General features: G+C 37.3%; 1 protein-coding gene across 2 annotated transcripts; it reads right to left on the reverse strand.

The window, feature by feature from the left end:
* Positions 1-1,271: 1,271 nt before the first annotated feature.
* Positions 1,272-12,757, reverse strand: LOC148868750 (transcription initiation factor IIA large subunit-like). Of its 2 annotated transcripts, none has more exons than XM_088969624.1 (11): positions 12,305-12,757; positions 11,853-12,023; positions 11,632-11,778; positions 11,113-11,167; positions 10,982-11,040; positions 10,703-10,825; positions 4,738-4,884; positions 2,620-2,683; positions 2,321-2,490; positions 1,724-1,807; positions 1,272-1,641 (listed from the first exon to the last, which is right to left on the reverse strand). In XM_088969624.1, the coding sequence occupies exons 1-11, from the start codon at positions 12,419-12,421 to the stop codon at positions 1,618-1,620; spliced, it is 1,161 nt and encodes a 386-aa protein (XP_088825750.1). In that variant the 5' UTR covers positions 12,422-12,757; the 3' UTR covers positions 1,272-1,617. The 2 variants fall into 2 exon arrangements, with proteins under 2 accessions (XP_088825750.1, XP_088825751.1); XM_088969625.1 differs by having other exon boundaries at positions 11,853-12,183; positions 12,305-12,641.
* Between the last annotated feature and the right edge of the window lie 3,704 nt (positions 12,758-16,461).

Genomic DNA, 16,461 nt, shown 5'->3' on the forward strand with positions numbered 1-16,461 from the left:
CATGGGCTATGTAAGGAAGGAGCGGAGGTGAACACGCTGTAGAGGGTGTCAGCTATGAACAACTAGCGATAAAGGGCAGTCATGAAATTCTTGTTTTAACAGTATCTGATTCTGCTAAATCATTCCCCCTACAATCAACGTAAAAAGGATTTCTTGGTCTTAGTCTTCAATAACGGATGCTTTCTTTTACCAGAAGCAGAATCTCCAGTAAAAATTAGCTAATTAGATGATTTCTAGCCCTCTAGTTGTAGATGTCTATATGGACTTATTTTGAGTGACAGCCAGTTGTCACAATAAAAACAAGAAAAAGCATATGAAATTAATTTTAGACACAGTTTGAGTTATCATATAGGATTGGTTCATGGATGATAACACTGCGGACCCTGTTTCCCTAAGCAGAACGTGAACGTGAAATGTGTCTAAGGACCCTTCTCCCGCCTCCCGGTGCTCGATGGCAAAAGGAAATTTAGCGTAAGATCAGATTCAGATCAGCGTGCCATGTTGCAAGATCTTTGGTGTCCAAGGAAAATGATCACACTAACCAGCCTAACATCATTACAAAGAAATATTTCATGTGGAAAGTGGAAACTCCCTGTAGAGAAGATCAGTGGTAAGTTCAGATGTATGCAGGTTGTGTGAATACTGTTGCTTCCCATGCCATCTGTAACTGTAGTTAAGCAAGCAAGCTGTGGTATGCGTATGCCAGCACTTTCGATGCTTGCATGGACTGCTACTGCTACCCAAGTAACATTTCTTTTGTAACTTGGATTTTTAATTTGTTCCTTTTTTTTTCTGAAAAGTTATGAACGCTTGCATTTTTTTTAGGCTAATTCGTCTTTGCATATAATTTATCAAATGTTAACAGGCAATTGCAGCCCATGACAGAATTTGAGGAAAGGGTTATCAAGGTGAACGTGGACGGAGGCTTTAGAAGACTAATTTTAGTAGTTTTGGAGCTGTAGTCAGGGATTCTACGAGGACTTGCTTAGCAGCTTATTTTGGACCTACTTTGTTGTCTTCTGCCGTCCAAGCTGAGGTTTTGGAGCTGGTTTTCAGTTATACTCAGACTTCTTTACTTAATATATTCTGTTTTACAACAACAAAAAAAAAAAAAAAGTTGAGCAGTTAACAGTTGACAGAGGATAGAACCGTAGCAGTCCAAATTGTTTTCATCTGGTTCTTTTTAGTTTTTAGGCGTCGTCATCTTATCTTGCATCCCTACTTTCAATTTTCAAGAAAACACACAGCTACAACAGCACAATAAAGTTCAGTAGATGATAAACAAGACATGCGGCATCATATCGCAACCAAAACAATTCAGAAACAGAATGTGTGCGCGTGGGGAGTTCGTTATAATTTTACTAGGAAAAAGAAAAAACTCCAAATATACAACGCATATGGCAATACGCATTTAACGACAGGAATAATAAACCGAAGCATAGTCGTTCCTTAAACTATTGAAAAAGGCTTTTCCTTGTGTACAAACATCCAGCCAACCTTCAACTCCTGTAGGCATCAATTTTCCCTTCGGACATCTCTCTTCAGTCAACTGACGACAAGAATGCAAACCTCCAAAATCGCAACTGCTTGGTGGATTCCTCTTCGTGCCAAAATAACTCAGAAGTCAAATTCTCCAGTTGCCTGCAAAAATTTAGCACCAGATAAAAGTACCCACAAGCAAGAGAACAGTAAACAGGATATAGAATACATCCAGAAAGTGCACCTTGTTGAAGAGGATATCCTTATCCTTTATGTGCATAACGCCATCCTTGAGTGTGCATTTCCACTTGCTTTTTGTCCGTGTCACCTACCAACCCAGATATGTTGTTGTTATATGATCCATTAAACCGCAGTCATCACTTCCAGTAATTTTTACTTCTATATCTATATTAGAAAGGGGAAAGATGGGAGGTGAGGGGTCCTGTCACCATAGATCTCACACGAACCTCCTCTCATTTCTCACATACATGGTTATCTACTTTTGGATTGAATTATTAAATTAAAATACAAGAAATCACAATAAAAACTCTTAGGTCTTAATTTTCTCTAATAAGATTCAACATTATTCTCTCTAATAAAATCATTCTTAAAACTACCCCCCCAATGTTTGTAACATCTCCCTCCCCCATTAAATCCCTTGTTTCCTCTTAAACCTCTCTTGACCCCTTTTGACTCTCTTAATATAAACATGGAACCGAGCCTCAAACCTAACTGATGTCAAAAACCCAAATTTGCCAACTTAAACCTAACCAAATTTCTAATCAACCCTATGCATTGCATGGGTTTACTTGCTAGTAATAATATAAACTGAAAAGTTTACCTTTTCAAATTGAGCCAGAACCAACTGCTGCATGTTTGGTTCCTCTCCTTGATCCACATCATCCAAATCATCATCATCATCATTTTCATTTAAGGGTGGCTCATCATCATCATCATCACCATCCCCACCTTCATTTTGTGCACCAACAGCCGGCGTACCTACTTGTATATCTAAACATGTGCAACAAAGATAACCTTCGATTACTTGCTTCCCAAAAAACTAGTAGTCTCATAGCTAATACGTCAATATGATATGAATTCCAGAGGGAGATATATCCAAAAAAAAAAAAAAGTGTTTACCATGGAGAGATGGTGTGTTCACTGTATTGTAGTCTTCACTTGCGACTCCTTGATAAGGGTATAACTTCAAGTCAAAAAGATATTTCAGCAAGGTAAGAAAGGGAATGAACTCACAAAACAAGTGGCTAATGACCCAAAAATCAAATGCTCAACTACATAAAAGGTGGGGCTAAAATCCAAAGTTGAAGCTGAATATCTCATCCAACCAATGGCATTATATGCATGATCAAAGGACAACGATCCAAAAGTTGTATAACAAAACCATGCTTATCAACTTTAACTGTCTAAACATCAGGTTATTTCTTTACCTGGTCATTCAAACAACCACCAGTCCTAATTAGCGTGGTTAATGGGTCAGGTCAGTCAGGGTCAGCTAGACCTAGTCCCAAACCAATTAGAAAACAACCAGACCTTATAGGGTTTGTAAGTAATAGACCTAGAACTGATGCTAAATTAATCAGGCTTATTGGGTCCGACCCAGTATGACCTGATTAATTGACAGACCTTTACCTACTAATTATCTTTTCTCCTCTCTAATTATCTTATGGCTGCAAATGAGTTGGACCTGATCTGATTTGAATTCAAATCCTATCCAACTATTGCCAGATTTGGATTTCCACTTAATCTAAATGAATTGGATTAAGAAATATGATCCATTATGTTATCAGATTGAATTCAGATATAGGCCAATCTGATCCAATTTGTTTGTGTATATTACCAAAAAAATCTCACATTCTACAAACCCTAATAACTTATTCAACTATTCATTCTCATCTCAGACATCTCTTTGAGAATGATGGCACTAGCCAAGAGAGACAACCCAACTGTGAGCAGCACTACCCAGATTTGTGAACTCATCTCCCCCACCCTCCTGACCCTCTCACTTTCTCTCAACTACTACAGCACATGTTTTCCTTTTTATTCCATTTCAGATCATAGCCGCCAAGGTGACGCCTACGCAACAAGGCGCTCGTGGAGGGTCGCCTCGCTTAATTGCCAAGATGTTTTTTACATGGTGCCCTTGGATACTTTTTTATTCTTAAGATTATAATAATAAAATAGACACTATCAAACTAAACTATTCAGTTTAAGTTAAAATACTAGTTTCTTTTTATTATTTTTCTCATTTGTTAGGGTTCAACCAGCATGCATACTGCCTTGAACCCTCAAAGACTTCAAAACTTGAACTGATAAGCATGGATCATATTAGTTTGGTTCACATCCATGATGTGAGATTCTGTGGAAGTGCTTTGGAACCTAACCACAAATTCTAGGTTACCTATGCAATTCCTGACCCAACCTGTTCAACAACCCACTTATAAGTAGAGGTGGATGTGGCAGCTTCATTCAGCATATCAGATATGGGTTGACAACCACTGGGTCAAGCTTAAATGGGTGGGCTTGGGTTGGGTAACGGTTCCTATTGGGTCTGGTTGTATAAACAGGAATGAGATAGGTCCAACCGTCTCCAACCTCCCTCACATATGTTACATATATACATGCATATATATGTACCCTAAAAGAGTTTCCAAAAACATGTCCCATGAAAGGAGCATGCTATGGTGTTATCAGGGCCTAGGGGATAACACAGGGCAAGATAAAATTATGAAAACATGAATAAAAATAATAGGCAATGAAAGATAAGACAATTTGATATCTACACCTCAATCTGAACAAGTGACTGGTTAACATTTCACAACCCAAATCTAACCAAAACCTGATACAATTCACACCAAACCTGTCCTAATAGGGGCAGAGTACTTTACCTGATTAACCTGCCCCTAATTGACAACTCTAGAGAAAGGTGAGGGTGAAGGCTGGATTCAATCCCAGGTCAGCAAGAACTTAATGTACATACTTCACCAGCTATCCACCTTGTATTGACACTATCCCCAAATAAATTGACTATGCAATATTACAACCTTTTATTTAAAAACTGTCCACAAAAAGGGACATTTTAGAGTTGTGGCTGGAACAACAGGTAAGGTCACCATGATGCATACATGTAACATTTGTTGCTTGAGAATACACTGGTTTGTAGTTCTGCAGGTAAAAAAGCATGAATACATACATCCATATGCAGATACAAGCATAGAGAGGTGGAAAAGCATAGCTTACCCCTGGTGTGGTTACAATGTACTCATATCCATCTGGAGTTGGCCCATCATATTGTGGAATCTTTGAAGCTGTCATAATTTGACTTAATAGCAAACCATTTGCCATCACTTTGCCAAATCTATTTGGTGAATTTCTCACCTGACCTGCCTGAAACCCAATGATGTACCCATAAGATTATGTAGAAGTTTTATCAAACAAAAAATTTCAGCAATAGGCAGACACAACAACTTTCAACATGCAAGCAGAGTAGATTTCAAGAATATCCACTGCACATTAAATGATAAAACAAGTTGCATAGCAGAACTATTTTATGAATTTATGCTTATGATACCAAACATCAACATAATATAGCCTAAATCTAATGGAGTTCCACCAAGGAACCATAGTTGTAATAATGAAGCACAAAATTAAAAACAAAATGGAGCAAACAATCATGTTAATACATGTTATCTGAAGGTTAAAAGTAGATCAAACTTGACCAAGTTTGGAATTCATTTTAAGGTGATGTCCATCTCCCATATGGCCATACATGAAGGTAGAAATATTGGGCCGGATGGGCCATAGTTCCTTTATGTTCTTTTGGTTATTAGTTTTTGAGTTAATAGGCCTCTAATCTTGTGGGCCTGTTAGCCTTTTTCTCCTTGAGTTTATAAGTAGATGCCCTATAGAGGGTAATCTTGTAAATTAACTCATTAATTTCAAATTATGTTAATAAAAGTAATTAGGGGCTGGAGAGAATAGTAAGATTTACTCCTCTCCTTCTCCCTCTTCTTCTCTCTTCCTCTTAACACTGATTCTCTCTTTCTTTTGCTGTTTTTCTTTGATTAGACAAAGGATAAATTGCTGGATGTTTTTTCATCTGATTCAATGATGGAACATACTAGCATGCCTTCTCTTTGGGCAAGAGTGTTGAAACCTGTTCAATGCTTTGCCACCATTATCCCAACTTCTCTACATTTACTGACAAGAGAACATAGATCCCCACCTAGGGACAATTGTTTGGTGCATTGATGTAATCTTGGGCTGACAAGCATGAGAACATGGCTTTAAGTATGAGAGCGGCCATATGTGCAAAATTTGTCAAAAGTTAGGTCTATATCCAGTCTATTCCTCCATAGTTGGGAGTATTGGGACAGGCATTAGGTAATTGCCCTTCAGAACATGGATCCCCACCTCAACTTCTTGTTTTAGTTCAATTAGTTAAGTCCTATTAATCCCCTTTAGAGATGCAGTTGGTATTTTTATTGTCTCTTTTCTAGCATATATACAACTTTTGTATCTTAGTGACCATCGATATGTCAAGGTGCCATTGTTTGGTGTAATGGTAACATCTAAGTCTGACAAGGCTGAGAAGCCAGGTTTGAGTCTAAAACTGGCCACTTTGTGCTGACAAAAAAAAAACAAAGGATAGGTCCATATCCAGTCTACCCCTCCCAAAACCCCAGATAGTTGGGACTAATATCGGGTAATGGCTTTTTTATCACTATTGATACATCACCATTACTCTTGGCATCTCAACAGTAAAACTGACTTCGTGATGCAGCTAGCTTGCCCAGTGCTTGCCAGGTATTGTTTTTTAAGAGATGTAGGCTAAATACCATTTTGCTTTATGTCCTTGGAGTGGTTAGATGGTCAAACATGTTAGTCAAGGAGGGCCTACTTTATGTGGTGATACAAGTTGACCAAGACTTGTGTTTATTGTATATACTTTTTTTGAATGAGTAATGAAAAACCTCTATTAAGGATGTAAAAAAATGGAAAAATTATCCATTTTATGGTCTATAGTCCCCTATATCCAAAATAAAGAACCAAATAATAAATACAAAACCTCTCCTCGAAGTGAGGGCATAAACTGACACATCTTTTTTTCACAATAGAAATTTGGAGATGAAATTGATAAAATTATAAAGAAGAGAAAGTAGAGGAAAAAAAAAAGAGGAAAAAAGTCAAAGAATAGGGAGCATCTCTAATATATTATATTCCTTTCTTTTATTTCGTAAGACATGAATATACAATAGTACCAATACAACTCTCACTCACACATACACACTATGATCTCCATATGCCTATACGTGTGTTACCATTTTTAAAATATGTAAAATGGTATGCTTTAACAAATCATATTACAAAAAATCTGCACTCATTTGAACTTTAACTAAATTTCGCAAGACATTAGTCTTGAGTAATGACATTTAGTTTCAAAAACTAGATATAAATGCATGATGTTAACATATTACATGGGATAACTGTACCCATAGTCATCTTCAAGATTTTAGGAAATGGACAGTTGTATCCCCATTTCCCTTATCTGTGTTTGTGTTCTTTGTTCGCTTCCGTATCTAGATATCACACATACCCATATTACAGAGACCATTGGTCAATTGAGGCTTCCTAAATGCTTCAGTTAATACATTGACAAATTGATGTGTTCACAAACACAATAAACAGATCTTCTTTGAGACAAGATTCTCTTGAATGAAATGTTTCACTTCCATACCTTCAATTCAGTCATCTTGTTTAGGAATAAGAAGGATACTAATGAAAGCTTTGTTTTTTTTTTTTTGATCAATAATGAAAGCTTTATTATCACAATTCTTCTTATACATAAATAAGTGTATGAATCCTTCTACAGAACACCCAGATTTCCAAAGCCTTCAACCTAGGGTGGTTTTATATTATAAGATATATAATATATGCATAAATATATGTTATATTTTATAAAATATGAAATATTACATATAATATATATTATGTGCAACGTTCTAAAATGTGGAGGCATGACATGAAGTTTTTCACTACTTGAAGTCATGAGGTGTAGTTCGTGCAAGAGGCATAAGCCTCCTGAGCACAAGGAGATGTATGCCTCCTCTATGGTAGCAGTAGCATTGCTCAGAGGCATCCATGCCTCCAGGCCTGGCTGCATATTTTCAGGCCTGATGGAAGCCTAGGCCTGGACACAAAATCTAGGCCCAAGCCTGGAAAATTGTGGGTTAAGCAAGGCTGGGCTAGAAATAATCACCCCTACTACAACTAGAGAAATTAGCATGTCACATTAGCCATTTCTCTATATTTAGTTCAGCATTCATCCTAACAACCTCCTTTTGGACGGGGTGGGTAAAGAAACAAAGGACATGGGTTGAAGTGGTAAAAAAGGATATGACGCTAAACAGAATGTAATGGCAAAACAGGATTCATGTAGCCGGCCCCATATAGTAGGGATGAGGCATCCTAACAATCACTGACTGTTTTTTGTTTCTCCATTGTAATCTGTCAAAGAAGATCTAGTAAGATAAATAGAGGAGAAGAGAAGAGAACCAGAGAAAGTTAGAGATTTGAGAAGAATCTGTTTGGGTAAGTGGTAACGCCCACAACAACCTATTATATAAAAGAGAATATAAAAAGGTAAAATAACAAGAATACCCCTGCACCAAAATACATAGAATAAAATACACTTCATAACACTCCCCCTCAAGTTGGGCTGTATATATCATGCATACCGGCATACCCAACTTGTTACATAACTCTTCATGGCACATGGTAGACACACTCTTTGTAAAAGCATCAGCCACTTGCTCTTTTGAGCCAACGAAAGGTACACATATTTCACCCCTTTCAACCCTTTAACAAAACAAGTGTTTGCCAACTTCAATATGTTTGGTCCTCATGGAGAACCAGGTTATGAGCGATACTGATGGAAACCTTGTTGTCATGGTACAAAACTACAAATACATAAGTTCAAAATTCCAAAATCCCAACTTTGTAAGAAGGTTCTTAAAATTTTAGTTACTCCTTGAGACATGGCAATATACCCTGCTTCTGCACTTGACTTTGCTACCACAATTTGCTTATTACTCTTCCAAGTAACCAAGCTGCCCCCTACAAAGGTACAACAACTGGTGGTGGACTTCCCATTATCAATAGTCTACCCAATCAGCATCAATAAAACCCTCCACCGGAGCATGGCTTTGTTTGGTGAAGAGAAGGCCCCTACCAGGATGTCTCTTCAAGTAGGAAAGAACTCATTTTGCAGCCTTGAGATGAGACGACTTTGGCGAGTGCATAAGCATATGCTGGCTCAAGACACCAATTGCAAATGTGGCTGAGTTATATATAAATGTATAGAAGCTTCCCAATAGTTCTCTGACATTGCTGAACACCTAATAATGTCTCCCTCTCATAGTTTCAAAGTTTAAGATTTAAGTCGATAGGAGTGCTTGCTAGTTTCAAGGTTCAAAGTATCAATACACCTCTGTATATCGCCAGAGGTGTATTGGTACTAAAAACCATGGACTTTCAAAAATTGGTTTTTATATAGGTTTTTATGTATTTTTTATTAAAAAAGAAAGGGTTCCCAAAACACCTCTAAAATAGGTGTTTCGGAACCCAAAAGATACGATACGATATGCCCGATACGGGGCGTATTGTATCAAAACTTTGATCCTTGGCTAGTTTACATCCCATCTTTTTGGTATCCCTGAGTAAGTCAAGTATGCACTTTCTCTAACAAGTTAGGGAACTGTTCAACACACCCCTTGAATAGTTTTTACTCTCTCTAACACACCCCTTCACATGAAAGCCCACCAAGCTTGAAGAGTGGACGAGCACAGGCCCACCCATACCTTGTACTGAAATTTAATTAATTATAATAGAGGCAATGGGGATCAAACACTAGACCACTTCATCAAACAACTCTGATACCATGAAACCTATCAGAGAAGATCTAGTAAGAGAAATGGAGGAAAAGAAGAAAGAAGAGAACCAGAGAAAGAGAGATGAAGAGGAATTTGTCTTGGGTAAATGGAAATGCCCACAAAACCCTATTATATTAAAGAGAATATAAAATTAGGTAAAAGGACAAGAATACCCCCCTACATCAAAATATATAGAGTAAAATACACCTCACAACATCTATGTTATAAGGTGCCAACAAATGTGCAATACCCTAATAGACCATTCTTATAACAATATCAGTGTTGAGGTTCAACTATTATTAGGCCATTCTTACAAAACAACATAACCTTTCTAAAAATTAAATCAGTAATGATCATTCAATTTGGTAAAAATTTAATGTTAAGTTCAAGAAATTTCCATGACCTTCTCTTTTTATTTTTGTAATGTTTTTTACTTGTTTATTATTAAAATAAATAAATCAATTTTTTAAGTATCAATAGTTTAACAAAAAAAAAAAGAATGTAGCACAGAATAACCTAACTACACAATAAAGAAAGAGGTCTACATAAGGTTATTTTCCTCAAGTGTTAAATGCGTATTACATATATCCATCTAACACCCCTTGCAAATTGCATGGAGGTATTAAAACAAAGATACAACTTCATTGGTGCACAAGTTTTCTAATATATCCAGTGTCATCTAGGAAATGGAGAAAAACACTCAAGAGTTTCATAGATATATAAAATAATCACCAAGGGAATAGAGACATTAAACTTTACCTAATTAGCCATGCAATAATTTTCTCAAGAATTACAGGAAAAGAGTAAACACAATAGGGGAATGAAAAGGCCATGTGCTTTGTTCTCTCCAAAAAAGCAATGGCCTAAGGGGTCTCAAAACACCCTAGGATTTTACGGGTAAAAGAAACCTTAAGATTATAATGTGATTTCTTTATCATTCATTTAGCAGCTTATTTCCACAACCTTCTAAAATCATTCTTATCAAGTCATTGAAGTGCACCATAAAATGCAATAACTTATAGCTTCTGCAAATTATATTATTAAATTTCCACCTCTTTACTACCATCACTTTCACGCAGACAGGGGTAAGCATGCCAGTCAATCAAACAATGATAGGTATTTCCTATTAGCAAAGGCAAGCTCAGCCCACAATGCTTAATGTAAATAATAGACCAGTACTGTGATTTGCAAGTAATAAGATAGTCAGAAAAGATACTAGCAATCAGTTAAAACCATAGCAGCAAACTAATTTAATCTATGGGATGAAACAGTACTTCTGCTTGAGAACCCTCCATCTTCACATCTCCAGCTCCATCTTGTTGTGGTATGTATGGACCAGTGTGAAAATGTGGAGCAAAATCCTCACGTTTCCGCTTTCCTGAAGATATAAAGAAGTCCTGGATTTGACCCCAAAGTCAGGACTAGTAATTAAGTTTAGTGGTATCACTTCATCAGTTTCAGATATATGCTACTAGTTCATCAACCAGGGAAAACTAGGGAAGGTTCACAATAGAAGGAACGCAAACATGTTCCACAAAGAAGAACAGGGATACCTGTGTCATTGGCTGGTGTGAATTTCCTCTTTCCGCTTCATCCCGCCCTTCAACATAAGCTGCAATATAGAAACAATATTAATTAATAGAGTCGATGAAGGTAGTGAGCAAAGGGGCACTATTATACTTACCAACATTAACATCCACACCAAGAGGTCTTTGATTCATCCAGGGAGAAGGTGGTTGCTGCATCAACAAGAGTGAAGAGTTGTTATTTATTTTACAATGAAATGAACCAGAAGCCATCATACGTATAACAGAACCAATCTACAATAAGGATAATTAGATGCATAATAAGCCATAAATGAAAAGTCGAGAAATGTGTTCTATTTAGCCGACTCTTTAGTTCATCTTCGTTCCCATTTTCTTGGGTCATCTGCAAGCCATCATTGAGCTAAAATAGAACCCTAGCCGATGACCCAGTAGCTAAGATGGTCATTCAGCAATCAACATCCCTCCCAATATGGAGGTGTGGGATCAAACCTACATAACTGCAAGCTCTCCATGGTAAGGTCAGCGGACCTCCCGTGCACCCTGCTCTGTCCCCACCCCTTAATCCCCTTTGGAATGTATAATATGTAATGCCGAAAAAAAAAAGAGCTAAGTAGGAACCTAGAAGCTGAAAAAGGAAACATTATAATGAGGCTTACCATGTAAGGACTAGGTCTTCCAACTTTGACGTCAGTGGCACCGCCAGTATCATGTGGAGTAGGATAGTCATTTGGTCCAGGAAGGTTATACACAGTGTTATCTACAGTTCCAGGTAAAGGAGTTTGAATGGGAGTCTGTAAAGGAGTCTGCATTGGAAAACCCAACAAAATTGTTAAACCACGAAATTTCTTCAAAATCGGCATATATAGGAGAAACTCACAGGTGGAAAAAGCATATCGGCTGTAGGAGTTTCGTACTCCTCAGTCCCTTCGTAGGGCATATTAAGATCATGAACTGGAGTTATGGCACCACCGGTAGCCGCCTTAGGTAGAGATGACCTCTCTATAGGACCACATATAGCACCAAATTGCATCATTTTCATTTCCCAGAGCTGGAATAAAAAAACCAAAAAAGTTTAGAAAAACTCGATGACAAAAAAGAATCTAAAATAAACTGGAAAGAAGGAATTATAACATAAAAAAAAGTCCGATAAATTCATACAGTCCGGAAGAAAACAATCAAAACCTTCGAGATAGTAGGACCATAAAAGCCTATAATTCAAGGAATTCAAGTAAGATATCTAAATTTTCAGAGGAAAAGAAACTGAAACTAATGGCTTCAAGGAAAACCCTTATTAGATAACATAACAAAACAAAGAATTTTAGGAATTACCGCTTGAAGCTCATCGAGAACACCCTCACCAGGGCCTCCATTGATAAAATCGTTCCGAACCTTGTCGATGACGTCTTCTATGACCTGGATGTAAACTTGGCTCGTCGTGGAAGACATATTTGCTAATTAAATAAATAATAAAAAATGGCTCTCCTGAAAGTGGACTTTTCAGCGACAAAGACGATAAGAAATCATCAGAAGAAAGAATCGGATAAGCAATTCAAAAAAGATTGGGACGAAAGAGGCGTAGAGAGTGATAATTGCAGGTCTGCGACTAGGGTTCGGTTCTCAAGTGGCACTCGAAAGAAGCAGATGAAGAAGAGGAGGCGCGGACGAGAGAAGGAGAATAAAGAGGGGAATATAAATAGGTTTGCATCCGTTTATAGGAGTTAAGGGGCACGTGTCAGGAATCTACACACACTCGACTCTCTCAAAGGACAGCCCCTCCGGCCCAGCTAGACTGCTAGAGAGAGCGCTAGACAAGTAGAAGTAGTAGTGTTATGATGTTATCCCGACCGCATCGTTACATTTCGTTGGCGTTGACCGTTGAAGTCCTTAACTCATCAGAGCCGTTAAATTGGTTTATGAACATAGATGACAGATGGAATAATCAGTCTAGACCCAACAAATATCTAAAATCAATGACTTCAACCTTTGCTTGCTTTTTTCAGAAGCTTTGCAGCATGATGGAATCGAGACCCTCTCTCCGGACTCCGGTTTCAGCCTTTCACGCTTTAGGAGTAAAATATTTTAGAATTACCAATAAGCCCTCGCGATGGCATTTTATTACTCCATTTTTTATCGTTCTAATCACATACATTGTCTGTTGTTGAAGACCAACGGATAGCGAGTGAGTTTCAACTGAGGGCGCCAAATTGGCTTATTGGGGTTCGTTTCTCCCGTACTTTGCTTTGAGCAATTGAAAATTGAAGAAATACGGAAATATTCTGACCTCCGGCCCCTCCTACAACTAGCCCTCTCCCCCCTGTAAACCACATACTGCCCGTGAAATTCTGAGCTGGGCTGATTGTTACTTCTTCCTCTTTTGTTATTTTACTTTATATTAGGGATTTCAAGGTATATTCTAAATATGGAATGATCTTTAATTTCATTGCGTTGTTGTGAAATGTAATGGTTTCTTTAACAAAACTTCGATTTTTGAATTGATGAAGGCCCAAACATGCTTTGTTTGCACCGAAAATCCATTTTTTTATGGGACAATGGCGATGATAAGCTAGTACTGGACTTCATCAAATCTTTATTGTTCATGTTGAGTTACTTGGAAAAAGCAATGTGAATTTATCATATCTTTGACTTTCTATCGAATTAAGGGTATAGGAATTGAAGCATTAATTGGTATTTGGATAAGCTTTTGCTTTTGGATTTTCGGCTTTGGAAAGTCCTAAAGCAACAAAATTTGATTTGTTTGATTGGTAGTGGTTGTTTCTGCCAAAGTCCAAAAAGCAAAAGCCACTTAATTTGAGGTGAAACATCTAGGTCCCTTACGTTATTTCCTTTGGATTGAAGTTGTTCGCTCTCATAAGGGCATCTTTATTTTCCAACGGAAATATGCTCACCAATTGAATCTAATCATCATCTGGGAGACAGTCGGGGAGAGTTTTTGAAAGATGTGAAAAAGTTCCAGAGACTTATAGGGAGACTCCTGTATTTGTTTATGACTAGGCCCGATATTGCTTATGCAGTGGGTGTCCTTAATCAGTTCATGCACAATCCTAGGACAACTCACTTTGAAGCTGCAGAGAGGATCTTATGGATGTGTACCTTCTATCATTCTAAATTGATATATTATATGTTTTTTTTTTTATCATTTATAAACTTTATTTAATTTTTGAGGATTACTGCCTTGAGTCTTATGCCTCACCTTTTTGGCCATTACGCCTTTAGCCTTTTAAAACTTTGATATTGATGAGGCACCTACTAGTCAAGTCAATTGGACTATTGAGCTAAAGAATATTTATGTTGATATTATGATAGATCAAGTGAAGAAGGGAGATAGAAATACCACTACCTTTACTAGAATTGCATGGAAATCAATCTCTTTGGAGTATTATCTCCAAACAAAGTTGAAATATGACCTCAAACAATTTAGAAATAAGTTCAAAGGCCTAAGGACATGATATTGTACGTTTAAAAACTTAGGGATATCCCAACCTCGGTAGGGTGGGATAGCAAACTTCAGACAATGACAACTACAAATGATGTATGGAAGACTATATCAATGTGCTTCTTTTCCCTACAGGCTCTTTATTCTTCCAACCATTTTATATTACTATTAGAAACAAGTTTTCTTTTCAATAGACCAATCCTGAAGCAAAAAGGTTCCACAAGGTAGAGTGTCCCAAGTATAATAGTTTATGCATTATTTTTGGTGACACCACTGCCCAAGCTGTAGCATCATCATTTGCCAAAAGGGGTGTGGTGAGCACTGATGATGAAGAGGCTCTTAATAAACCCTCTACACTTGATACACTAGTGGAGCCTAGTCCAACTCAAGTTGGGGTAATATCAGATTTTGGTGAAGATATGGATAGAGATGAGCATGTCAAAGGAAACCAAAATCAATGTGAGTTGAGAAAAAGGTGTAATGGTGAGCTATCTAATGCCATCAAGGGAATGGTAGTTGCAAGCCATGCAAGGACTAAGGCAATGTTAGAACGTGAACAGATTAGGAGTCGTGTTGGACACTCAATGACCAACCACATTAAGACTCTAAAGGAAGTAGAAGGAATCAGCATGTATGATGTTATTAGGGCAACCAAGCAATTCACTGATGAGAATTGGAGGGAGTCTTTTATGGTATTGCCTGAATTTGATAGGAAGGATTGGTTGATTGGAATGCTTTATGGAGATATTTGAACTTTATATGACTTGAAGTCATGTAACTTCTATCACTTATGAACTATATTAGGAAGGTTTTATAGATGAGCTATTTCATTTTTCTTTTTTCTTTTTTGCTTTAAATGACTTGAATTAATGAACTTCTATAACAATTCCACCTATCATAGAATTCATGTTAAATGGTATTGATGTTTTTATAATTTCCATTAAATTGCATTGGATGCTACACATCAAGTTTGTTTATATCATTTGACATTACTTGGGTGTACCATAACTGAAATTGTTTGATATTGAGTACCATAATAGAGTATGGCTCACATCTACTCAGCTTCAGATAATGAATTTGATGACTTATGGGAAGATGAAGAAGAAATGCACGCAATGGAACTTGTCTATGTGGCAGTAGTTGATAAATACTATATCAAGGTGCTCCCTTTTCTTAAAACCTCTTTATTCTTTTAGCTCTTTTATGCTACTATTAGTAACTTGGTTTTTTTTTCAATTGGCTAATCCTAAAACAAAAAGGTTCTGCAAGGCAAAGTGTCTCGAGTATGATAGTTTATGCATCATCTTTGGTGACACCACTACCCAAGGTTTAGCATTACGTCTACCAAAAGGGGTGTGCTAAGCACTAATAATGAGGAGGATCTTGATATAAACCTCTCTGCACTTGACACACTAGTGGAGCCTAGTCCAACTCAAGTTGGGGTAATGTCATATTCATGTGAGGGTATGAATAGAGATGAGCATGTCAAACAAAACCAAAGCCAATGTGAGTTGAGAAAGAGGCACAATGCTGAGATATCTAGTGCCATTAGGGAAATGGTAGTTACAATCCATGCAAGAACTAAGGCAATGTTAGAACATAAACGGATTAGGAATCCTGCTAGACACTCAATGACCAACTGCATTGAGGCATTAAAGGAAGTAGAAGGGATCAACTTGCATGATATTATTAGGGTAGCCAAGTTGTTCACTGATGAGAATTGGAGGAAATTTTTATGGCATTGCCTGAATTTGATACGAATAATTGGTTGATTGGAACCCTTTGTGGAGCTTTGGTCATAGTTTTGGTGAAGAATTAAAGAAGTTGTACACTAATGTACATGCCTACTAAAATACAAGAAAGAAAGATAAAATTACATAACTACCACCCTCCATCTTCTCTACACTCCCCCTTAAACTGATGTTAGGGATAAGCATCAGTTTGTCTATAAGAAAATTATGTGGGGCTTTGGTCATAGTTTTGGTGAAGAGGTCTGCAAGCTGTAAGCTTGAGGAGACATGTGGGAGAGAGA

The sequence above is a fragment of the Nelumbo lutea genome, chromosome 2 (genome assembly GCF_056320005.1).
Source record: "Nelumbo lutea isolate HS-2025 chromosome 2, American lotus-T2T, whole genome shotgun sequence".
NCBI classification, from domain to species: Eukaryota; Viridiplantae; Streptophyta; class Magnoliopsida; order Proteales; family Nelumbonaceae; genus Nelumbo; species Nelumbo lutea.